Source organism: Puma concolor, chromosome A3, assembly GCF_028749965.1.
Source record: "Puma concolor isolate L17-30 chromosome A3, mPumCon1.1.hap2, whole genome shotgun sequence".
Taxonomy (NCBI): Eukaryota; Metazoa; Chordata; class Mammalia; order Carnivora; family Felidae; genus Puma; species Puma concolor.
In genome coordinates this window covers 23,487,568-23,514,134 of record NC_141669.1, presented here as the reverse complement: position 1 = coordinate 23,514,134, position 26,567 = coordinate 23,487,568, and the positions used below count along the sequence as shown (strand labels likewise).

The window sequence follows — 26,567 nt, the reverse complement described above, 5'->3', positions numbered from 1 at the left end:
TTTGGTGGCAGATTTTAACTTTCTGGCATTACTAATTTCTTATGTAAAGTGTTAAACATTATAAAACTAAATTATCCCAGAAGGCATGCCTCAAAAAACAGACACAGGACAGAAAACCAACACAATGTGATTATGAAAGGATAGTTAGGACTATGGCTCATTTGATGGTTTGAAGGTGAACAGAAGTCCACATTAGATCTTATGAACCTTTCCCCCACCCAACTACAAGGTTTATGTATTTGATGATTCCCACTTCTGAGTTATTTGGTATAAATTCATAGTAACTTTATATGATCAAGAACATGCTCAACTAACTGATTACTAGGATGAGAAACTACTAAAATCTCCACTTATTTTATCTGAACAGCAGGTGTTTAAAAAAAGTTAGCTTCACCATGAGTTCTCATAAAATCCAAGAAAACCCTTATTTTCTTAAATTTAAAAACTTTCTGATGGCCATTTAATACCAAATTAATTTTTACTTTTAAAAGTATTTCCAGGGGTGCTTGGCTGGCTCAATCGGTAGAGCATGAAACTCTTGGTCTTAGGGTTAAGTTCAAGCCCCACATTGGTTGTAGAGACTACTTAAAAATAAAATTTTAGGGGCGCCTGGGTGGCGCAGTCGGTTAAGCGTCCAACTTCAGCCAGGTCACGATCTCGCGGTCCGTGAGTTCGAGCTCCGCGTCAGGCTCTGGGCTGATGGCTCGGAGCCTGGAGCCTGTTTCCGATTCTGTGTCTCCCTCTCTCTCTGCCCCTCCCCTGTTCATGCTCTGTCTCTCTCTGTCCCAAAAATAAATAAAAAACGTTGAAAAAATAAATAAATAAATAAATAAATAAATAAATAAATAAATAAATAAAATAAAATAAAATAAAATAAAATAAAATAAAATAAAATTTTAAAGGGGCGCCTGGGTGGCTCAGTCAATTAAGCATGCGACTCTTCATTTCAGCTCGGGTCATGATCCCAGGGTTATGAAATCAAACCCCAAGTCAGGCTCTGCATTGAGCATGGAGCCTGCTTAAGATTCTCTTTCCCTCACTTGTGCTCTCTCTAAAATAAAAATAAAATACAATCTCAAAAAAAAAAAAAAAAAAAGTAGTTCCAAGGAAAAATAGTAACAGCAATTACTGCAAAAAAGGGAAGAAGAAAAAAGGGGGGCACTACTGGGCATTCTTAGACATATCCAAGAAATTAAATGTCCTCAGTAAAACATCAGTAAATAGACATTACTGCACTAACCCAATGGTCCTTTTTCAAGAAAATTAGACATTATCCTAAAATTTTTTAAGAAGGTTATTTATAACTTGCCATATTCAGACTCCTCTACCTCTAAGCAAGCAAGGATGTGGTACTATGATACAATGCTCTTAAATTTTTCTCATAAAGTCGGTTTTTTAGGCAGGCTCAATTCTTCATTACAAGTCAAGGTAAATCTAACGTTAAATACAATAAAGCAAGTCTCACATTCATCATTTATATTATCCATACAAGCTGTGACAGATTCCTTCAAGGCAACGCTACCTCCCAGGCCCAAGACTACATACCAGACGTTAAGTAGCCGGTCATGCACTGCTCCTGACAGGAAATAAAGGCCTGTGACCCCATCAAAGGGCTGGCTCTCACTAGGAGGTCTGACAGTAGTGAAGACGAGTGAGGAAACAGGCGTTGCATGTCCTGTGAAGTGCTAGAGAGAGTTCAGTCTCGTTTAGGAGAGGACACAGAACAGTGACAAAAGTGAAGAGTCCTTATGGACCATAAACAATACAGATGATCCATATATGAAATCAGAAGTCCAGACTAAAGGTAACAGCTAAATTTAATTCTAAGCAACTGAGATTATTTGTGCTACATTCCATGTACTTTCAAAAACTCCACCTGAGGGGTGCCTGGGTGGCTCAGTCAGTTAAGGCTCTGACTTCAGCTCAGGTCATGATCTTGTGGTTCACGGGTTCGAGCCCCACGTCAGGCTCTGTGCTGACAGCTCAGAGCCTGGAACTTGCTTCAGATTCTGTGTCTCCCTCTCTCTCTCTCTCTGCCCCTGCCCTGCTCATACTCTCTCTCTCTCTCTCAAAAATAAACATTAAAGAAAATTTTAATAAAAAAAATAAATAATTAAAACTCCATCTGAAAATCACTATGCCCTAACAACTCCCATGGCCCTACCCACAATCTTTATTTTTTCCATCCTGCATTAAAGACCCGCTTAATTCTATCCATGTTTAAGGGGCGCCTGGGTGCTCAGACACAGCCAAGGAATTGTAGGTCTTCATTTTACTCTCAGTGAGTCGAAACCACAATTTTAAGGCATCATCACAGCACCAAATATACACCCCGTAGCACACTCAAAAATATAATACTACATATCCCCATAGTCAAATACTGCAAACGTAGTAAACACAAGATGCAAGAAAGAAATCAAACCTACTATATCATTATACAGCACAGTAAAAGATTTTTAATTCACATTCTACTTATTTGTTCTATTCATTTCTCAAATGCATGTGAAACGGACACATCTAACCTATTAAACATCAACACACCGGATTTGGAAGCTAACTTTCATCTTCTGAGTCTACTATTTGATATGCCTGAAAATAACAAATCTGTACTCTTAAAATGACATTCTATGGCTCAGCCTTTCTGCCCTTCTCCATACTTACTCTAGACAAATGTTAGGCTTACAACTAATTTGATTCACTCACTCTGTAGATTTCTTTGGTCTCCAAAACCCATAGTTTGATTGTTCGACCAGCTGAAAGCAACATCTTTCCATCTGGGCTAATACACAGGGAACTGACGCTGCTGTTGTCACCTTTCCATTTGCTGTAAAGTGAAGAGAAACAGAAACATCTCCATGAATGGGGAGAAAACTTTATTCAGAGCAAAAAAGTAACAAAAAACAAATAAGGTATTAAAAATATCACTTAAGGTTCCATGCAATTATTCCCTAAAAGCCTGTGTAAGGTGACTAACTTTGAATCTAACACTAAGGTAAAGCCTACCCAAAGATTTTCAAGAGGTACCAGAAAATGGATGAGTAAGAGATTTAAGAATACAAAAATGGGTAGCTGTGTATCCTGTGTATGAGGTGGATTTTGTTAATGCCCAGGAAACTACCTGGCTGGCTGGACCTCCCCAAGTCCATCCTATCCCCACCATGGTTCCCACACTATGCGGAAGCCTGGCCTTTAATTTACTTAGCAGCACAAATTACTTCTCAAGCTACAGTCCAAAAAGGTCATTTCTACCTCAAATCAACATAGGTGCACTTCCATCTGACAGAGTAAAATAAGTCAAGTATAGATGATCCCCTTCTAATACCTGAAATACGATTGGCATGAGTCTTTGTACTTTGTTGCACACATTAATATTTTTATAAACAAGGAGCTTGGTTATTCACTTATAAAATCAAGAAATAACAGTAGCAATCCTCTTACCAAAAGACATGAATTATAAAGTAAAAGAAAACACACTGCTCTGCCAATCACATTGGAGTATGTCAAACTACTCATTTGGAAAAACAAAAGTAGATTCCTCTCTTCTACTACACACACAAAAAACTTGACTAAACTAAAGCTAACAGATTAAAAATAAGTATTAAAAAGTGCACAGGAGAGTGTTTTTATAAGCCAGTTTTAGGAAAGGCCTTCCAAAGCAATTACAAACCAGAAATCATAATGGTAAAAATAACCTGATCTAAATAAGTAAAACTTCTGTACCACAAAATAAGTCATAAATTTAAAACCAAAAAGCTAGAAAATATCAAAAATATATACTACAGGAAAAAGATTAATACTCAGAATACATAAACAGCTCTTTATATTCAAGAACTAGATCAGATTAAAAAAAAACTCAAAAATACACAAAAGATATAAACAGGCATTCATAGAAGAAATACAAATTGTCAATAAACATGAAAACACTCACCCTTACTAGTAATCAAGGAAATGCAGAATACAGGACATTTTTCCTTCACCCTTTTTTCAGTTGCTAACATTTTTGATAATTTCTCAACAATTCCCACAGCTTCAACATTTTATATTCATTATTCAACCCCTATTCACTTAATATACATATAAAAAAAAGACATGATCACCACCCCGACAAGTGTCCCTGAATCCATCTCCTCACTCGGCACTGAAAATGCTAGCAAAGAGATAACACCACTGCTGAGCTCCCTCCCCAGCCTCCATTAAGAGCTCTGCAACTCAAAGTGTAACCTCCTACACCAGCATCACCTGGGAACTAAGAATGGACTCCCAAACCCGACCTAGACCTACTAAATCAGTTCTATCTGCATATGTAACTCACGTGCACATCAGAGCTTGAAAAGCACTAGATCAGAAGACTCCTCTCTAGGAAATGTGACCGGTGCCAAGGTAATAACCCACATATACTGACATTCAAAGGCTTCCCCCTCACTCCACAAATGAAGCCCAGCAATTGAGCTGCCACCTACACAAGGCTTCCAATCAGTTTCTTCATGTTTCATTTTCAAATAGCAACAGGCAGCCAAGGATCCCCCGTCATTTCAAGAATGCCTTTAACTAACATAAAAGACAGAAGCTAAAATCAAACAAAAATCAACACATCCTCAAGAGGGAAATGATGTTAGGAACAAAAGAAAAATACTTTAAAATCCCATAATTATTATCTTCAGAGAGTTAGAAAATATTATATCCATGAAAGAAACATGATGCAACAAAAAGAAACATTAAAAGAACAAAAAACAAATCTCCCAGAAATTAAAAATATGGTTAGAGAAATGTAAAATTTCAATAGAAAATTTGGAAGGTAAAACTGAGGCAATCTCCCTGGTAACAGAAGAAAAAGACAAAAGGGAAACTAAGAGAGAACAAAGAAACCTAAAGGATCAGTCCAGGAGATGCAATATCTAAGTTACAACAGACAGTACTAGAGAAAGATCAAAAAAACAGAGAAGATGAAATTATCAAATACATGCTACAAGAAAAATGAAGGAGTGCCTGAGTAGCTCAGTTGGTTAAGCATCAACTCTTGATTTTGGCTCAGGTCATGATGATCTCACGGTTCATGACAGAGCCCCACTCCCCTCTCCAGCCCAGGGCTTTGCACTGAGTGCAGGGAGGCTGCTTGAGGTTTCTGTCTCTCTCTCTGCCCCTCCCCTGCTCACACTCACTCTCTCAAAATAAATTAACACTAAAAAAAAGAAGAAAGAAAAATGAAGAGCAATTTTCTTCAAAAATGAAGAAAAAATAACCAATGAACCAATGCTTCAAAATCCTGAAGGAGAATTACTTCCAACCTAAAATTCCAGATCTTCAAACTAGAATTAACTGTGAGGGTACAATAAAGGCGCTGGTGGACAAGCAAAATCTCAGTAAATTTACCATCAACACACTTTTCTTATGAAGCCACCAATTCATGTGTTTCACAAAAAAGAGAGTAACCCAACAAAGAGAAAAATGGGATCTAGGAAATAGAGGTTCCATTTGACAAGAGAATTTTCAGGATAATAATGTAAGAAAATCCCAGGATCCTCACTGTTCAGCAGACCTTGAAAGGTGACTGAGAAGTCCTCCAAGAAATATAATATAATTAACTGAATAACTGATGTGCTCCAAAATAACATGCAACTGTGAGGGTGAAAACGAGCTAACGACAAGTATATAGAAAACTAAGCAAATGAACAACAAGGAAATTATAAACCCCAAGAAAAGCAGAGTTTTGTGCCAAAAAAATATAAACCTAGTAGAGTACAAGGCTTATCTGTAATAATATTTAAGCAGTCATAATGCAAACAAATAGCCCTTCATCAAAAAATTGTGATGGGGCGCCTGGGTAGCTCAGTCAGTTGAGCGTCCAACTTAGGCTTAGGTCATGATCTAACAGTTCGTGAGTTCAAGCCCCATGTCGGGCTCTGTGCTGACAGTTCAGAGCCTGGAGCCTGCTTGGGATTCTGTGTCTCCCTCTGTCTCTGCCCCTCCCTGGCTCATGCTCTCTCAAAAATAAACTTTAAAAAAAAAAAAAAAAAAAACTGTGATGTTGGGAGAATGGAGAGGGTGAGAACTAAATCGTCATCGTCCATAGAAGTCAATACATAGCACCTAAAATGGTACACAATCCACTGACAGCAGCATAGGAATGCCAAGAATGGAGCTGGAAACACAACACTATGAGATAGTAGTGTGCATGAGAGCTCAGGCTCTGACCCAACCATTTCTCAACTGTAAAACAGGAACAGAGCCCGCTCACAGTGCTATGGTTAAATACAATACTGTGTAGAATGCACTGAACAGAGCCTTAAAAACATTAGTCCCTATATGAAGCACCTAACATTGTGAACTTTCACCCATGCAGCATTTTAAAAATACAGTTGTGTGGCCCCCACCCCAGACCCAGTGGGTGGGAATCTCCACAGGTGTTTCTGACAGTCATCGGTGTGGAAACTGATGCAACAGATAAATGGAGACAAAAACTTACTGAACCTCTAGGGAGATGACCTATTCATCTGCACCTCCCACCCCAAACCCTCATTCAAATTCTAAGCCTCTATTCACCACCCCATCTGCTGGCTCTTGACTTTCATGTATTATTTCAAATTCAACTTGTTTAAAACTCAACATCCATTTCCCTCTTCTGGCTATAATTTCTATGAACTGTGCCACACCACTTGCCTAGTAAGTTCACAAAACTGAAAATGGTTACATTTAACTTCTTTTGTCATTTAATTCCCCTTTTCAGGCTCCCCAAATGTACTTGTTGCTATCTTCTTCATTCTCACTTTCCACTCTTACCATCCTACATTTAAACTACCACAACCACCTAGAATCTGGCTTCTCTGCCTTTGAACCTGCTCCTTTCCATATACTCTAGACAGTGCTGGCAGATCACCTTTTCCTAAAGCGTTATCTTGGTGACTTTATTCCCAAGACATGACCTTCAGTGGCTCTCTCCTGCTTACGACATAGAATCCAAACCTCTAAGTAGTTTTAATATAGTAGAAAAGCACTGTACCAGAATTCAAGACAGCAGGATATGAACTCCTTCCCTGCCATTTATTAGTTATAAGACCACAGGCACCATTATCCTTCTTAGGGTCCTTATCTACACAAGTTGAACTAATTCAACACTTACTGAACACTTACTATAAAGCCTATCACAGGATTACATGCTTGAAACTGGAAGAGTTGGTTGAGATTTTTTATCTATGACAGTTAATGCCAGATTCTTAATATACTTTGGCCCACATCCTCTACCAGTCATTATTCCCTAGTACGTAAATCTTCCAATCTTTCACTTCCTTTTTCCCCAGACTTTGGTCTTGCCATTTCCCCACCTTCCTTCCCCCATCCTCTTCTATCCAAATAATACCTCTCCCAGAACGCCCAACTGAAATCCCTTCTCTTCCACCAGGCCTTGCCAACACTATCCACCTCATTTGACCAGTAATTACTTGCTACCTTATGTTTCCTCTTGTGCAGTTATTTGACTCTTGCATCATTTATTTAATGTTTATGTACTAAAATCTTGCATGCCTGATTTGATTTAAAGTTCCCTGAAAAGTCTATACCCTCATTAGTATCTACATTCCCTGTGTCCAATATCAGACTTTACCTACAGCCAAGAATAGTCTTGATTTATCAAACTCTAATGAATTCCCAACAGTAACCAAGTTACCCCTCCAATACCATAGAACCATCAATGTTACTCACCACTTTACTTTGCATGTCTGTGTATTCCATTCCACAATGTGTTTATCATCTGAACAACTATATAAACAGCCATTGTCTTGATGCCACTGTATGCAATTGACCTTGTTGTCATGTCCACCACTCTAAAGGTCAAAAAAAAAAAAAATTAAAAGAAGAAACTCGTCTTATAGAACATAATTACACCCTGGAATCATTACAAAGAGTTAACAAAAAAGACAGGCGTTAACCTAACCAAAAACACCCTACCCTGCATCTATCCATTTCCAACATCAAAAATGAGATAAATCAGCTATAAATACATCAAATGTTAATTTTCCCTTCTCTGCTTCCCTTCTATGTTTTTACACACTTCCACATCATAAGTCAAAGAATGCTAGTCCTAAATGCCACTTGCTTTTCACAAGAATGCCAGCACAAAGGCAAGATAAAATACTTCATGTACAGTGGCAGAAAGTTTGTGACACTTGAGTGAACTAGTAAAGTCAAATCTTGGAGTTTAAAGTCAGTACTTCAGGTAAAAACCACATCTAATCAAAACTATCCTTGAAAATCCCTTTTTTAAAAACTATCAAAACCATCTCAATAAAGAAATCACTGTTTCTTCAAGTAAACACAAAATATCTCCTTGTGTTAAGGAAAATACGATACGAACAAGACTTTAACATACTCAGCATAGCAAGATGCTCATTCACTTAGAGGCACACAGGAATGGAGACATCAACTGGGGAAGAGCAAGTTCAACTCTTCCACCCACCTCACACACATTCTGGGACAAACTTATTCGGCAGAATAAGGTGTGAAATCATCTACACCGTAAGCAATTGTGACTTTCACTCTGCTTGAATTCACATCAATTAAACGAATACATGAATCAACATCACGTACATATGTAAGCTAAGGATAAAACTCAAAATCACTACTTCTATTACATAGATTCTTCCTACCTCAAAAGAAAAGTAGTTTTAAATGTTAAGTTCAAAGGCATCTGGGTGGCCTAGTCGGTTAAGTGGCTGACTCTTGATTTTGGCTCAGGTCATGATCTCACAGTTTGTGGGATCGAGCCCCACGTCAGGCTCCACAGGCTCTACGCTGACAGCACAGACAAAGCCTGCTTGGGATTCTCTCCTTCTCTTTCTGCCCTTCCCCTGCTCATGCACACAAACCTTCTCTCTCAAAATAAATAAACTTTAAATAAATAAATGTTAAGTTCAGATACTTCCCTTCGCTAATATGAGCTATCCACTCAAAGAACTAAATCCTGTATCATAGGATCCTATATCATAGACACATACACAAAGAACTGAATAAAAAAAACATGCACAGATAAATTCCACTGAAAGAATTTAGTAAGAAAATAAAATTTTCAGGGACACCTGGGTGGTGCACTCAGTTAAGTGTCTGACTCTTGATCTCGTCTCAGGTCATGATATCACATTTCATGAGTTCAAGCCCCACTTTGGGCTCTGTGCTGATGAACGGAGCCTGCTTGGGATTGTCTCTCCTTCTCTCTGCCTATCCCCCGCTTGTTCTCTCTCTCCCTCAAAATAAATAAACATCAAAAAAAATTTTTTTAAAGAAAATAAAATTTTCAAAAGTAGTAATCCAAGAGATATAAAGCAAAACAAAGTAACATTTTCAGTCTGTCCATCTAGCAATTTGCTTATTAGCATTGTAATACCCATAGTGGTAGGGTTGCAGAAAAAAATAGCACTATCATACATTGATAGGAGCTAGTATGCCCTTTTGAAAAACAATCTAGCAACTGTACATTTGCTCATTCACTTACATATTCAATAAACATTTACACAATACCAATTATATGCCAGGCACTGCACTAGGCCAATACACTAGGCCAATACAATATACTATTACATCTAAATCCCAATAAAAGCATGCAAGATAGGTTATAGAATACCCATTTAAGAAATGAGAAGACAAACTACTTATCCATGACCACATAACTAGAAGGATTCAACCTCAGGACTAGGTCCAAAGCCTGATCCCTTTCTATTTCACCATATCATCCCAACACTCTTTACTCTGACCTCCTTGGTTACTATTTAATAAACTCATTCCCTATTAAAGATTTATGTATAGGGGCGCCTGGGTGGCGCAGTCGGTTAAGCGACCGACTTCAGCCAGGTCACAATCTCGCGGTCCGTGAGTTCGAGCCCCGCGTCGGGCTCTGGGCTGATGGCTCAGAGCCTGGAGCCTGTTTCCGATTCTGTGTCTCCCTCTCTCTCTGCCCCTCCCCCGTTCATGCTCTGTCTCTGTCCCAAAAAATAAATAAATGTTAAAAAAAAAAAAAATTAAAAAAAAAAAAAAAAAGATTTATGTATAGAGGCTCCTGGGTGACTCGGTCAGTTTAACTTCTGACTCTTGATTTTGGCTCAGGTCATGATCTCACGGTTCACGGGATCGAGCCCTGCCATCAGGCTCTGCACTGACAGCATGGAGCCTGCCTGGGATTCTCTGTCTCCCTCTCTCTCTGCCCCTCCCTCCACTACACACGCATACACTCTCTCTCTGAAAAATAAAGTTTAAAAAAAAGATTTATGTATAATCTCATGAAATACCAAAATGATCTAAAAAGGAGTTCTAGGCTCCATCAGCATTATGTCCACGACCACAGTAACTGAGTAAAGCAACTATCACACTGCACAGACGGCTAGGTACCTGCTCATCACAAGACTGATAAAATCAAAGGATGGGCTCCCAACTACAGTGGGGTAAAAGCCTACACGAAGATCACACTTGACTTGGAGAGGAGGGAGGAAATAAGGGAGATTCCCTTCTTACTAATTATACCTCTAAATAATTTGTTTTACAGTTGTGTTTTTATAATCTTTAATATGAAAATGAGTAACATACTTTTAAATGCAGACTTAAAATCAGACAAAATGTTTTATCTATCAAATCAGCTAGGTTTCTGTTAATGTTATTGCTGGTTTTTTTTTTAATGTTTTAAGTATTTATTTTGAGAGAGACAGACAGCACAAGTTGGGGAGGGGTAGAGAGGGTGAGAGAGGATCTCAAGCAGGCTCCATGCTGCCAGTGCAGAGCCCAGATGTGGGGTCTAAACTCACGAAACCATGAGATCATAACCTAAGCTGAAACCACAAGTGAGACACTTAACTGAGCCGCCCTAGGTGGCCCAATGTTATTGCTGTTTTAATGGGAATATTCAATGGTGGAAATAATGCTACTGGAATACAGGTACAGTCTTTTCATTGCTGACATAAGTAAAATTAGAAGAATGCTTCTAGAAAAGTATTTGTATACTATGCCTAAAATGCCTTAACATTAAAACACTCTGACTCATTACTTACAGGTAATTTTGGGAATGGAATCCATGTAAACAGATAAAAAAAATGTGTAACAACAACAAAAAATTAGAAGCCACCTTAACAGTAATAGCTAAACTGCCAAGGGACTATCCAATTTAGTGGGATTTTAGGCAGTCACTGAAAATGTTTATAACTAGTTCTTGAAAAATACGAAAATGTTGTAATTGATTTAAAATTTTTTAATGTTCATTAATTTTTTTGAGAGAAGAGAGGACAAGCAGGGGAGGGGCAGAGAGAGAGAGAGAGACACAGAATCTAAAGCAGGCTCCAGGCTCTGAGCTGTCAGTGAAGAGCCCAATGCAGGGCTGGAACTCAGGAACTGTGAGACCATTAACCTGAGCTGAAGTCAGACACTTAACCGACTAAGCCCTGCTCATGTTGTAATTTAATGGAAAATATCAGGATACGAAATAAGTAAGAACTGTATTTCTTAAACATGTACATAAATGCACAATCTATTAAATCTCTCTCAGTGGTAGATATAAGAGTAATTTTTTTTTCTCTTTTCGACGTAATGTAGTTCCAAATTATCTATGGAGCATGTTACTTAAAAGAGAAAACAGGAGGGGCACCTGAGTAGCTCAGTTGGGTTAAGCATCTGACTTCGGCTCAGGTCATGATCTCACAGTTTGTGGGTTTGAGCCCCACGTCAGGCTCTGTGCTGACAGCTCAAAGCCTGGAGCATGCCTCAGATTCTGTGTCTCCCTCTCTCTCTGATCATGTTGTCTCTATCTCTCTCTCTCTCTCAAAAATAAATAAACATTAAAAAAAATTTTAAAAAGAGAAAACAGGAGGGTGCCTGGGTGGCTCAGTCTGTTAAGCGTCCAACTCTTGATTTCAGCTCAGGTCATGATCATTCATGGTCATGAGTTCAAGCCCCTCATTGGGCTCCATGCTGAGCATGGAGCCTGGTTAAGAGATTCTCATTCGCTTTCTCTCTCTCTCTCTCTCTCTCTCTTAAAAAAAAAAAAAAAACTAAAATAAAATAAAAGAGAAAACAGGGGTGTCTGGGTGGCTAAGTCCATTAAGCATCTGACTGTTGATATCAGCTCAGGTTCATGAAGCTCAAGTCAGGTTCTGGACTAACAGCAGGGAGCCTGCTTGGGATTCTCTCTCCCTCGGTCTCTGCCCCTCCCCCACATGCACACACACTCTCATACTCTCTCAAAATAATTAAACATTAGAAAAAAAAACTTAGATTAAAAAGAGAAAAAACACTGTTTGATTCACATATACAGAAAGCATTCCTAAAGAAAAAGTTCAGCAAACACTAAAAACATAATGTAGTAGATAATGTCTGAAACAAATCATTCTAAGTTAAATCACTGTCCTATAGTATATATTTGCTCTGTGATACTGGGGCTAGGACTCCAAACCACATTCTTGCTTTGCCAGCTGCATGGCCAGTAGGCTCCACCAATAAGGGGTGCTAGAGGGAGACAAGGCTGGAGGAAGAACAAGGGACCTGTTCCTTCCTGTCTTCTAGTGTATATCAGCCCAGACTATCTTTACCCCAACAAGGCAATGCTTCTGGCAGCAGCTGAACCCAATATGCAATTTTTCCAACCCCTGGAATAGTCTCCTCCCCTCCTTTCAGAGACACTAGCAGTCAGCTAGAGCTCTGTCCTCAGAGGTCTGGACCTCAAGTCCATGGGGCCACTCCTCAAGAGACAGCAGCATAGAAAGCAATACCTGTTCCTTAAAGGTCTGAGTTGCAGCAATAATCCCACTGCCTCCTTTGTTCTCTGGCCCTGGAAGTGGTGAGCTCTTTCCTGCAGTCACTGTTTGTGATACCTTGAACTTATTACCTCTATTTTAAACCTCATCAAAAGTTCTTCGTATTCTGACATATAATGAAGATTACATTACCTGTCACAGCTATTAGCAAATATCACTATACACAATTTTAAATGTGGGAGCAGAAATATGTGCCTATAGTACAGATCCTATAGCATTATCCTGAACTGTTGTTTTTAATAAATCTCTAATAGTTTCCCCACCATCTTTTATATACAATATATGTCTGTGCACATACAAATATCTATACTTACTATCAATTTACTGTGCAATTCTCCTTTTACTGTACTGTATAATAAAATACTACCAACTGCTGTACCAAGAGCCAACAAGTCAATCTGGTTACTCGGTCCTATAGCCTCTGATTTCCTTTTTTTCCTCTGGGGACTTTCCTGGGGGGGGGGGGAAGAAAAAAAGAAAAAACAATTATGTATTTCAATACAAGACATCATTAATGCATAAATGCAAATGCCCACTAGACAACAAATGAAATGACTGCTACCAAAAGACACGTTAAAGACAGGGGTGGGGGAATTCACTCTCAAATGCTTTCTTTCTATTTAGGAAAAAAAAAAAAAACTACTCCAATGAAAAGAAGAGCTTGTAAGTCTCAGTCCCTGCCTCCTACCTCTCTGGAAGGGAGGGAGCAAAGACAACATGGTATGCTCTTGGTATTCTCTTAAAAGATCCATGCAGCCTCACTGCTGCTTCCACTTCTCAGAAATGAACCACTCCTGATAGGTCCAAGGGAAGCCTCCACTCCCAAGCAGAGATTATAGACCCAAGCAACCAACACTTTCCCTTTTCCTCTCATCTTTCCTTTGAGTTCTACCTTCATTCCCAGGAGGGGACTCTAATGTTTTTATAAACACACATTTATTTCGGTTTCAGTCAAAAAAAAAATCATTGTAACTAATAGCTCACACTTGAAGTTGCTCTAGTGTGTGAGAATTAGGGTTAGTCAGAAAAGTTCCATGCAGTCTTGGTGATCCTAATGACTTAAGAGGCCCAAGTTTCAATCTAATGTCTAATGCCACAAGACTTCTTTGATTTACTTCAAAAATAATACTAACAGCTCCCATATGCCAAAAACAATCAATGATCACATCACATCAAAGTATATTTATAATGCTGAAAATTTACCATTTCAGAACTTCTCTTCCATATGTTTTTTTAAATTAAAGCTTGCCAGCCTGCACTTTAGCATAAAGTGCTGAGAAAGCCATTCTTTTAATATAAAACATTGTTTTAATATAAACCACTAACCCTGGAAAAAGAACATATTCTCAATAGTGCAAGATCTTTGCTCTAGAGCAAAAACAACAGAAAATTTGCCCCAAAAGCCACCAACATAAACTATGATGTTACAAATACATAAAAAATATCAAGGAGGAGATTTATACAGCATTTTCCATTTTTTTGAGTTTTCTTATGGGGCTGTTACATTTGAAGAATTTTACTCATTTGAACATTTAGGTCACAAAAAGTAAAAAGATTTAACAAAAAATAAATTTTTATATATAGAAAAAAATACACATTTTGCAAGTCCTGAGGAAACGTATCTACGTTAATAAACCCCAAAGAGAAGTTACAATTAAAAGCCAAACTATAAAAGTCTGGTCTTATCAGTAATTTAATTTGCTTAAAACATTGAAACCTTAGCACAAGCAAGGTCCTATGTCCCACCTTCAGTTAAACAAATGTCTAAAGCCAAGTCTGAATGATCCTGCAAGGCAGATGTGGTTTCTGCACAAGATTATAAACACAAACACCTATTTCAGGCAAGGGCAGTGGGGGAAAGTATACCAACCTCCTACTACACTTCATCAGAAAACTCTTCTCTGAAAGATTCTAGAACTTATTTCTCCAACTCTTGGGTTTTCCCAAATCAAATCAAAATTATCCACACTGAGGTTTCTAATGTGTGAAACATATGCTGGTCCAAATATGTATATGTGTTTTTGGAAATACGAATTTGCACTAAAAAGCACAAAGAAATTTTAGAAATTAAACATTAACATATTCAAAGCCCTAATTTCCCCATCAACAAAATCTGTATTTTGGGGAGAAGCAAGCAGAGACACGTGGAGGAGCATCCACAGAACCTATGCCCAATTTTCAGGATTACTGGTCTAAACCTAAATAATAACACAAGTAACACATCTCAAAGAACTACTGACTCATGCATATTTTCTCTGAGTTGGACGATCTTTTTAAAAATCACTTCCAAGTTAGCAGGATGAGCATGTCTGAACAAGTCAACCAGATAAGCTTATGTAAGCAATGTGCATTTTAGCGAAATCTACTATTTTAAATACTACCCCATTACCAAATATTTCTGAAACCAAGAATTTAAAGCTAATATTTATAGATTATGATAGACCTTTGTCAGCATTTTCTTTCTGAACCTGTTGCTCCTGTGATCAAAAACTTCAATGATTCCCCAGAGAACAGTAAATCAATATAAACAACTTGTATTCAAAAGCATCTGCCATTTGCCTCCAACCCACCTTTTCCAACCTTATTTCTAATTCCATCTTTACATTACACCAATCACTAACACTTTCCCATTTTGCTTCTGCTTTTCCCTGAACCTGGAGGGGTCTTTTCCTGCTCACCTCAATTTTTACCTGGTTAAAAATCTATCCATGCTTCAAGGTCCACCTCAACTCTCATCTCTCCACAAAAATCTCTTCTTTCCCTTAAGGCACACATCATACTGTGCTCTGCATTACAGACACTGCACATCTGAATTGTCCATTTCTTCCCTGATGTCTCAGTCATACTCAGTTTTACTTCCTCTAAAGTGCCTAACGCAATGTCATGTGCACACTCATTATTTACATATAATTAAATAAAGTAATGAAAAGGGTAGGCTACTTTAATTCATATTTGTGATTGGAAAATTGGGAGTTCCTGGGGGTACCAAGAGTTAAGCCCAAAAAAAATGTGATTTCTTACAGAGTCTTTTTCAATGTTGAAAGTCTGACTGAGCTAAACAATAAAGAGCAGCACCAATCTGAAAAAGTTTATCAGCATTTGATCCAAAAGGCAATCAAAAGGCTGGGTGAGAGTGTCACCAACATATGTGCAGGATTTACAAAATCAAGACAGGGCAGATGTGAAAAACAGAGGAAAAAAGCACATCCATTGATGAGAAGTCTGAATTTGACCAATTAAGCAATGACGTTTTAGACTGAGATCCCAGAGTAAGAAGAGTTTACATGGACAGCCAGTACACACACTCATAAAAATACATATACGTAAGCGAAACAAGTTCCACAAAAACCATATCCTTTCCCAAGCAAAACACACTCTGATGGTCTATTTCATTTAACACTATCACAACCCACTAATCTGTCTCACAATCCACTAATGGATCAAAACTATTTTTGAAAAATTCTGACCTCCAGACACCAAAAATTATGCCAAAGTTTCAAGTTTCATTCTGCAATTAGTCTCCTAGGCCTTTTCTTGGCCTATCTTATCATTTCTCTGGCAAATGTTTAGGTTTCATAAGATAACAGTGAACAAAATGTGTGCATTTTATACAAATAATTACATACAGTCTTTATATCAAAAACACTTAAATTCTAATACACAGGAACTTCTATTCCTGTCAACAGGATCTCATCTGCAAACTTTACCTTGTTTTCAAGTTCAAATACTGGAGAGACCCTAAGATAGAGCATCATGCAGGAACACAACCAGACTGTACTACATCTCCAAGGGATGAGAATGGGAATACTCAGCTCAGATTCTTGCTAAAAACATTCTTAATGCTACTGTGCTTGCCCTGTCTCATGGCTGAAATCCATGTGTTTCGTTCAACAAGTACTAAGCTGCGTGAGACCATTTTAACTGCAGTGACAGCAAAGGAGCATAAACACATTTCCTGTGGTAGCTAACAGTCGACAAGGCCTGTTTCTTCAGAGCTGTACATCAGCTAGGGAAGGAAAAGTAGAGAAGTTTGAGAGATTTAAGGGGGCAATGAAATACCAGGGTCAGTTACTAGGTGGCTCAGCCACTTCCTCCGTGGCTTTGGCATAACATCTCCGCCTCAGTTTACACACGTACACCTGAGGAGCTGTAAAAACAGCCATCTGTCGATAGTCCATCAGTCTGTCTTCTTGCACTTTGCTTATCCTCATTAGAGGTCCTCTTCCCCCAGGCCCCATCAACCAAATGAAATGCTCAGCTATATAACATGTACAAAAACCCTCCAAACACTACTGTGGCATGTGAGGTATTAGAATCATTCTGTGACCAAGAACAAGAAAGAGCAATCCGATTATTCTAAACATTTACGAAGTACTGCTTTAATTCTTGTTACCCAAGCAACCCAGCACCAACTCATTTTTCTCCACTCAGTAGTAATGCCACCAAACTTTGTCTTTGGGTGGCAAATTGCCAATCACTGAACCAGATACAAGATACCATTACAAAATGATTTACAGAGGAATGTTAGCAGTAAATAGTAAAATGAGCCCACAGAGAATGCTAACTGAAGCATTCAATAACAATTAACATTTACTGAGCACTTACTACAGCAGTCATATAATTCTCTGAAGACTCTGAAAGGTGTGTGGCATAATCTCCACTTCAGATTTGAGTGCCAAAAACGTTAACATGCTGGGAACACTGGCTTCAGAATAACATCATTTCAAGCCTCATACTCTAATCCTCAAAGATGGGAAATGGAAGGGTTTAAGATGAGAACATCTTAAAACTTAAGTGACAAAGATCATAACCCAGGGGCCTGGGAGCATGGACTGAAGCAGCTGCTATAAATCACTAATCATTTTCTAGCTTTAAAAAATTATGTGACTTTATTTTACCCCAAAATATGTGTGCGCATTCAAGAAAACTGCTTCTCCCCTCTCATCTTCAAGTAAAATTGATGTTCTAGAAGGATACATCTCCAATATGACAAAGACTGGATGTCTCTACATTCCTCCAAGTTCTCAATTCTGTGACTCAAGATCTAGGGTTACCGCGTGAGAAAAGTGGACAAGGAGTCAGAGTACCTCAACTCTGGTGGCCACAATCTCTTCTTTGGTTATTAAAGCTTCAGTGAAGTCACTTGAATTTTCTTAGTTCTGATTCTGTTCTTAAAAATCTTATTTCAAAACATTTCACAAAGTTATGTGGCTAAAACAAGAGCATACAGATAAAAGGATACTGAAGCCTACAAAAACTTTTAAGTAGCCAAACTCTCATTTTTCAATTAAGCCTTCCAAACTAGTGACTTGCTCAATGTGACAAAAGCCAAATTTGAGTTGAGTCCTGGGTATGAAACCAAATTCAGATATTTTTCTATATCAGACTGGTATACATAACTTAAAACTATGACTTTCAACAGGAAATTTGTAACTAGGCCAAAGTTTTATTCCTGAGGCACAGAATGTGACTTAAGTCAACAGAAAATCAAAGGGGGGTGAGGCAAAGAGGGATGGGGGCAGGCAACAAACTTCTGCCAACCTAATATTAACTATTTGTTGTAGATAATGGAGAACTAAGCCCTAAATACCTGAGTTCTATTTCTGTTTTTGGTTTTTTGCAAGTTGCTTAATTTTCCAGAGCCTCAGTTTCTTCTTCACAAGACAAAAAGTTAATCTTTCCCTGCCAGGACTAACCATACAAACATGAGATATCAATAATGACCAGTGGTTGTAGCACTTACATTATTCTAAATACTTATGTGTTATTAAACATGTTCACCTTCACAACCATTCTATGAGGTGGGTATTATCACCCCTGTTTTACCAATGATGAATCAGAGGTATAAAAACTACTGAATTACTATGAAGCCAAACCTAGATTAAATGTAAGCAGTAGAGCTTGGATCCATGCATCCAATCATTGTTCCAGATTTTCCCTCAGCATGAATATTGTCATCTCTTTATAGGACTGTTAAGATAGAAACATAGAAAATAATTTTGAAAAGGAAAATTATGCAGATTGCTCTAACTTTAACAATGATGCCTATGATTTTTTTTTAAGAGTCTGAGTTCACCTTAAGAGCCCCAAAAAGGTTTCTTTTAATAATCAACTAAAGTCACTTCATCTAGAAACTATGAAAAGCTATCTTAAGATCTGAAAAATACCTAAATATACTCATCCAAAGCATAGTTAGATGTACCCCTACTTTCAACCTAAAAATTTAACAGAAAGCTCCCCACGGTAGTCAGATGGAGTTAAAACTCTGTCTTAAATACTAGCTTTTGAAGTTTTACCCATAGTGTCAGCTAAACACGATACCTGAGGCTTCCAAATCACGTTAGAATGATTCCGTTTGACTACTCTATACCTGTAGTACCCACGTGCATGTGAGTTAGAGCAGACGTAGTCTAGTGACTAAACAGTGAGTGGCATCTTACCTGAGATGGGGCCCTAACAGTGAAAAGCCTTCCCTAACTCGGCAGTGTCCCATCTAAAAAAACTTCACCTGGATTGACATTCATTAAATTAAACCGGCCACTTCACTTTACCTCCACATCCTATAGCAGACTTCAGACTTGGTTTAAAAAGGGTGTATAAAGGGGAAATTGAGATGTTAAAAAATAAAAAAGCATATAGTTTCAAAATACTTAGAATGGAAACAAACCTGGGAAAGTCAAGAGTTTCAAGAGTGAGAGTCCCACACACTGGACGTGGAAGAGAACACGTGGTGAGCTGCACCCAAGGGTTGGGGCGGGGGGGGAAGGGAGGGTGTCCGGAAGCAAGGAAACAGACTCACTCATTCCAATCGCCTAAGGCAAAGCCGATGAACTAGAGGAATCGGAAAAGAACAGTACAGTCCCAAGGAGGGACTCTGTCAAAAGCCAAGACACTGAAGAGCACATGTTGATGCGAGAGGCTTGGCAGAAGCAAGCCGCCCTGGGGGACCGGGGGCCTATGCGAACATGGCGGCCCCGACGACAGAGGGGCGCGGGGCACAGACCGCATGGAGTCAGTCGTGGGACTCCAGTCAACGGCCCATCGGATCCAGCCGCGCCCTCTTTCGCTACCCTGTGGACAGGCCGCACACGGGACTGGCGAAGTGGATGGAGTCCGCGCCGCCGCCGCCGCCGCCACGCTCTGTGCCTCCTCGCCCCGGGCCTCGCAGGGCCGCGCGAGCTGCCGGGCCACGCGCCGTGGGGCCGAGGGTGCACTGAGGCCGAGTCCGGGCGGACGCCCGCCCCCCGCCGTCCCGCCTGCTTTACCTTGGCCTGCAGCCGCGCTGGCGCCCAGGCCAGGCAGGTGCAGGTACCGCTGAGGTGCGCGGAAGGCACGTACTCTTGGTGCAGCCTATTGTTGGCTGTCTCCCACACTCGCAACTGACCGTCGGCAGACGCCAAAGCGAAGTAGGCCTGGTTCAGCGGGGAGAAGGCGCAAGGAACCCCTGCCGGGGACAGGGGGTCTGCAACACCACGGCCGCCCGCCGCCATTGCTGCCCTGGCTCCGCGGCAGCCACGTGTTCGTCTGTGCGCATGCGCACCGGCGCGGGGCGGGGCCTGGAGGGAGGAAGTCGGGAGGAGGGAGCGTAGACAGCCGAGGGAGCGGCTCCTCGCGTCTTGAGCAAGCGTTGGGCGGACCCAGCCTGTGGACGGTGGCCCGGAGGGCCCAAGGCTAACTTATACTGCGGGGGAGGGGACTGTGGAGGGACGTGACCGCAGACTGGAGAGCGGGACATTTCTTTTCAAAAAAAAAGAAGAAAGAAAAAGGTTTGGGTTTGTTGTTTTTTTTAATTATAACATGATTGAACTCAATGTTTAGAAGAAATAATCACATAACTCCATGATTGTGACATTTGTTTTCATTTTTTCTTATCCACTTCCACGCTATAATCATGTGCACACATAAGACACGTAGTTTATTCAGACATCATAGTGTAAAAGTAATAGTAGGAGCTGCTTATTTCGTCAGGATTAATCCCATGTTACTACATCAAATAGACAATTTGTAATGACTCCAGAATGTTTCAACAAATCAATGCATTCTAATTCAAGAAATGCCAGATATTATTCAGCCCACACAGCTTATTGCCTAGCGGTAAAGACAAAAAACACCACCTTCAGGGATATAGGAAGACTCTGAAGCTTTACAAACAGGGAGTGCCAAGGTAACATTTGCGTTTTAGATTATTTGGAATAACAAACAGATCTACATTTCTTAAAAGGCCTCCTGGCCTCTGGATGGAGATGTAAGAGAGGCAAGAATGAAAGCAGACACACAATACAGAAGGACACTGGTGGGCTGGACTCAGATGAAAGCAGTAAAGGTGGGGAGAATGACCAAATTCCACATGTAACCTGAAATTAGAGCCAACCAGGTTTGCTAAATGATTGCAAAGGGTAAGAAAAAGACAGGTGAAAGATGATTCTAAGGCCTGAACAAACTACTAAATGGTGATTCCATCAGCTGGATTGGGGAAACGGGTTTGGTTGGAGTGGAAATCAAGAGTTCTGTTTTGGACAGTTAAGTATGATATGCCTATTGTACCTCCAAATAGAGTTGTTCAGGAGGAGCTGGCTATAAGAGAAGATCACAGAGATAGAAGTTTGGATGCATTGGCATACAAATGCTTTTTGAAACTGTGGGACTAGTCAGAGCATTTTGGGTATAAGTGCAGATAGAAAAGAAAACTTAGCCCCAAAATGTGCCAACCTTCAGAGGTCAGGAAGAGGAGGAAGATCCAGCAAAGAAGATGAAGAATGGGTAACAGGTAGGATGAAAGCCCAAGAGAATGAAATGCCCTGGAAACCAAATCTTTATAAGGATTTAGGAAGCAAAACTGATCAAAAACATGTCAAAGATTGTAAGATGAAGACTGAAAACGAACCAGGATTTGGCAAGATCAAGGGCGTTGGTGACTTTTCAAAAACAGTTGAGGGGTGCCTGGCCGAGAAGGTAGAGCATGCAACTCTTGATCTCAGGGTTATGAGTGCAAGCCCCACGTTGGGTGTGAAAACTACTTTAAAATAAAATCTTAAAAAAAAAAAAAAAATCCAATAGGGGCGCCTGGGTAGCTCAGTCAGTTAAGCATCAGACTTGGGGGCTAGGGTCATGATCTCACAGTTTGTGAGTTAGAGCCCCACTTTAAGTGAGTTTGAGCCCTGCATCTGGTGAGCACAAGTCCCACTTGGGTGAGCCCCGCTTCTCTCTCTCTCCCTCTCAGCCCCTTGTGGAATTCTCTCTCTCCCCGTCTCTGCCCCTCGCTCACTTGCGCCCTCTCTCTCTCTCTCAAAAACAAAACAAAAGCATTTGGGGTGGGAGACTTAGTGTAGAGGGTGAGAAAGAAAAAAGGAGGTGAGAAAGTGCAGAAAAGGGATTTTCAGAAACGTTTTCAAGGACTTTGTTGTAAAGGAGCATATATAAATCTGTATGAAGAAAAGTCTGAGCTAGAGTTATAGATTAGTTAGTCACAAATATACAAGTAAAAATAAAAGCTTGTTGTGCACTCACCATATGTCAGGTACTATGCTAAGTATTTTGTGTGCATTAATCCATTCAGTCCTCACAACAACCCTAAGAAGTAGAAACTATGAACATCTCCATTTTTCAGGTAACAAAACTGAGGTGTAGAGCTGAGCAGTAAAGGAGGAGTTGGATTTCTAACTAAGCCATCTTTGAGTATAAACAATTTGACCCAATGAGACTATATAAAACTCAGGTTGATGACCCTTCAATACCCAAAATATCATTCATTGACCTCCTCCTTTTCTTTTTTAATTTTTTTTTTAACTTTTTTTTTTTTTTTACTTATTTTTGGGACAGAGAGAGACAGAGCATGAACGGGGGAGGGGCAGAGAGAGAGGGAGACACAGAATCGGAAACAGGCTCCAGGCTCTGAGCCATCAGCCCAGAGCCTGACGCGGGGCTCGAACTCACAGACCGCGAGATCGTGACCTGGCTGAAGTCGGACGCTTAACCGACTACGCCATCCAGGCGCCCCTGATCTTGGCCTCTACCTTACTTACTCTCATGGTCACGTCTCAGACCTTATCATTACAATAGCTGCACCCCCTTCCTAATCTCAATTTTCCCACACCACTCTCTAACCATTAACTCCTATCTTTCCGGAAGGCTTGCTCCCTCCAGCTCCTTAAGGGCTGCTCCTTCCTCTTAATTTATATTTTTATATATTTTTAATTTTTAAAAAGTTTTTAAATGTTTATTTTTGAGAGAGAGAGACAGACAGAGTGCGAGCAGGGTAGGGGCAGAGAGAGGAGACACAGAATCTGAAACAGGCTCCAAGCTCCAAAAGCAGGCTCCAGGCTCCCAGCTGTCAGAACAGAGCCTGACATGGGGCTCAAACCCATGAACCATGAGATCATGACCTGAGCAGAAGTCAGATGCTTAACCAACTGAGCCACCCAGTTGCCCCCTTAATTTATCTTAAAGTCTACGATTACAACCCTCAAATCCCTTGCCTCTTTCCCACATCATAGTCCTTCCGTGGTAAAACTGCAAACCTGGTAAAACCTAACTCTTCCCCCCAAAGCAGCTGAAAGTAACTAGAGAAAAGTCACAGCCACCTATTATGACTCTTATGCACTTTAAATTCATGGTCACAAGCTTCACGTGGGAAGTCAATGCTGCCAGGTTCTCAATTGTTCCCGAGTCCATTCACACTTCCACTCTCCTAGACACTAATTCTTATCTTCTCCTACCATCTCAAAACTCCATCCTCCTTGCTCTCAGTGGATGACTTTGCTTCTATTTTTTGAGAAAAGAGAAGCAATCACAAGAGAACTTCCACAAGCTTCCGGTACCACAAACTCTAACTGACCTGTGCCTGTCACTCCTGGCACTATGGATGAATTGTCCATGCTCCTAGCAGAGGCTACCCCTCCACATAAGTTATAGATCTCATTATTCCAAAACGTCTTTCCTCTCTCTACCAGCATTAATCTTACTTCTCAACTTAATCCTTCTCATCAACATATAAACATGCTGTTATTTCTTTCTTCCTAAAAAATAAAATTCCCTTTACCTCACTTCCCCCAAAGGCACCGTCCCAATCTTTTCTTTCCTTAAAAAAAAAAAAAAAAAAAGTAATCTAATTTTCTTAATCTCTCTCCTCTGATTTCTCTCCTCTAACGGGATTTTCATTCCAACCCATCACTATGCCAAAATTCTCAGTAAGGGCACAGTAACCTCTACATTGCTAAATATGTGTCCGTTGTAAGTCTGAATCTCATATGACTTATCATCAGCATGCTTGTCTTCCGTGGCATCACACCCTTCTGGCTTCCTCTTGCTTCTCGGGCTCCCCTTCTCTGTCTTCTCTCCTGGATCTTCCTTATCTCCCACTCTCTAACATCAGGGTGCCTTGGGGCACTTCTTTACCTGGGCATGTGACTTTCCAGAATAAAGAGTACGTCTCCCAGCTTTCTTTGCAAACTGTGAGACCATGTGACTATAGGCCAGTACAAAATGTCCTTAAAGTGACAGGGCTTGCTATTATTCATTGCTTTTTTTCCTTCTTAATTCCTGGAACTCAAATATGATGGCCAAAAGTTAGAGCATCCATGATGGAGTTTGAGGAGAAAACGACATGCTAAGAATAGCAGAGCAGCAAGATAGAAGGATCTAGAAACCCTGAAGCATGATATACGCTCTGGGCCACCTTGCCTGGACTTCTTTTATACAAGAGAAAATTAAACTACCCTGCTGTTTAAACTACAGTATTTTGGGTTATGTCACATGCAGCCGAACCTAATTGTGCTCATTCTGTTATATCCTTTGCCTCAGCTGATGATACCATCAACTATCCAGTTAGCCACTGGAGAAAGTCAGAAAGCCACCTGTTACCCAGTCCCACATCTCACTTCTACCCAAACACATATACATATCTGATCAATCATCAGATCCTATTTTATCTCTTAAATAATTCTCCATTCAATTTCCTCATCTCCATCCAATTCTACCACTTCTGTTCTTATCTGAGCCTTATGTCTCCCACTGGAACTGCCACCACTGCTTGTATTAGACTCCCTTTCTCCACGCTGGTCTCAGTGCTACGATTTTTGTAGATTATTAACCTGGCCATTCCACTTCTCCACTTGAAACCCTCCACAAGCTTGCTGGCACCTACAGAAGAAACTCTATGCTGTTTAATATATGTGCATTACAAGACAATCTGTAATCTGGTCCCTGTCACCCTCCCCAATATCATCATTCACTGTGGATGGTCTCAAACATCACTAAACCCTGACCTGCTTCCGGTTTCCTGCCCTTATCATTCTTGTTATAGGTCCTGCTCTTTTGCTCTGCCTGTAATTTAAGCTCTTCTAATCCTCTCTCTGCCCCAATTCCAGGCCTTCATTGAATTTACTAACAATTCGACTTTTAACTAATTCTTTTTATCCTACAAAGTGATAGATCCTATCAGTCTCTAATCCTTAACAGAATATTTGCAAATCTAGTCAGCAATATATAAAAAAGATTAAAGACCATGATCAAATGGGATTTATCCCAGGAATGTAAGGTTGGCTTAACATTCAAAAATCAGTAACTGTAATATACCATGTTAACAGAATAAAGGATTAAAAATGCATGATAAGGGGCGCCTGGGTGGCTCGGTCGGTTAAGCGTCCGACTTCGGCTCAGATCATGATCTCACGGTCCGTGGGTTCGAGCCCCGCGTCGGGCTCTGTGCTGACAGCTCAGAGCCTGGAGCCTGTTTCAGATTCTGTGTCTCCCTCTCTCTGTGACCCTCCCCCGTTCATGCTCTGTCTCTCTGTGTCTCAAAAATAAATAAACGTTAAAAAAAAATTAAAAAAAAAAAAGAAAAAAAATGCATGATAATCTTGAAAGATAAAGAAAAACATTTTTTTTTCCAACGTTTATTTATTTTTGGGACAGAGAGAGACAGAGCATGAACGGGGGAGGGGCAGAGAGAGAGGGAGACACAGAATCAGAAACAGGCTCCAGGCTCTGAGCCATCAGCCCAGAGCCTGACGCGGGGCTCGAACTCACGGACCGCGAGATCGTGACCTGGCTGAAGTCGGACGCTTAACGGACTGCGCCACCCAGGCGCCTCAGAAAAACATTTTTTGATGAAGAAAAAGATTTTAACAGAATCCAACACCGATTGATAATTAAAAAAAAAAAAAAAACTTTTAACAAAGTAGGGACAGAAGGGAATATCCTCAATCTGATAAAGGGAATCTAAAAAAAAACCTACAGCTCACTTCATACTTAATGATGAAAGATTGATGCTTTCCTCCTAAGATTGAAAAGTTAATTCTGTCCATTCTGACCAATTCTATTCAATATTTACTGAAGGTTCCACCTATTGCAATAAAGTTAATAATAATAATAATAATAATAATAATACCATCCAAATTGGAGAGGAAAGAATAAAAGTATTTTTATTCACAGATGACTTATAGAAAATTTTGAAGAATCCTCAAAAAATTCTAAAACTAATAAATCAATGTAGCAAGGTCTCAAGATACAAGATCCATATAAAAATCAATTGTATGTCTACATTCTATCAATAGACAATCAATATTAAATTGAGAATGACTCCATTTGCAATAGCAACAGAAAAAATACCTGGGGGAAAAATGAACAAAAGTTCAAGACTTGTATTCTAAAAAGTATAAAACATTGCTGAGAAAACTTAAAGGAGACCTAAATAAAGGGAAGGACGTTGCATATTCATGAACTGATAAACTCAATATTGTCCAGATAGTAATTGTACTCAATTCGCTCTGTAAATTCAATAATCCCTAC

At 39.8% G+C, this 26,567-nt stretch overlaps 1 protein-coding gene and 1 non-coding gene across 2 annotated transcripts in view; both read right to left on the bottom strand.

Moving 5' to 3' along the window:
* WDR43 (WD repeat domain 43) overlaps positions 1–20,311 on the bottom strand; it is a 48,794-nt gene extending 28,483 nt beyond the window's left edge. Inside the window, exons 1-5 of the mRNA XM_025927321.2 lie at positions 20,045–20,311; positions 13,094–13,231; positions 7,696–7,817; positions 2,704–2,824; positions 1,546–1,685 (exon numbers count right to left, since the gene is read on the bottom strand). Of these exons, the coding sequence (XP_025783106.1) occupies positions 1,546–1,685; positions 2,704–2,824; positions 7,696–7,817; positions 13,094–13,231; positions 20,045–20,269 (746 nt within the window). The 5' untranslated portion in view covers positions 20,270–20,311. The remainder of the gene's footprint in view (positions 1–1,545; positions 1,686–2,703; positions 2,825–7,695; positions 7,818–13,093; positions 13,232–20,044) is intronic.
* On the bottom strand, positions 2,236–2,320 carry LOC112864435 (small nucleolar RNA SNORD53/SNORD92). Its single transcript, XR_003223977.1, has one exon. It is a non-coding gene; the product is annotated as a small nucleolar RNA SNORD53/SNORD92 (small nucleolar RNA).
* Positions 20,312–26,567: the final 6,256 nt, after the last annotated feature.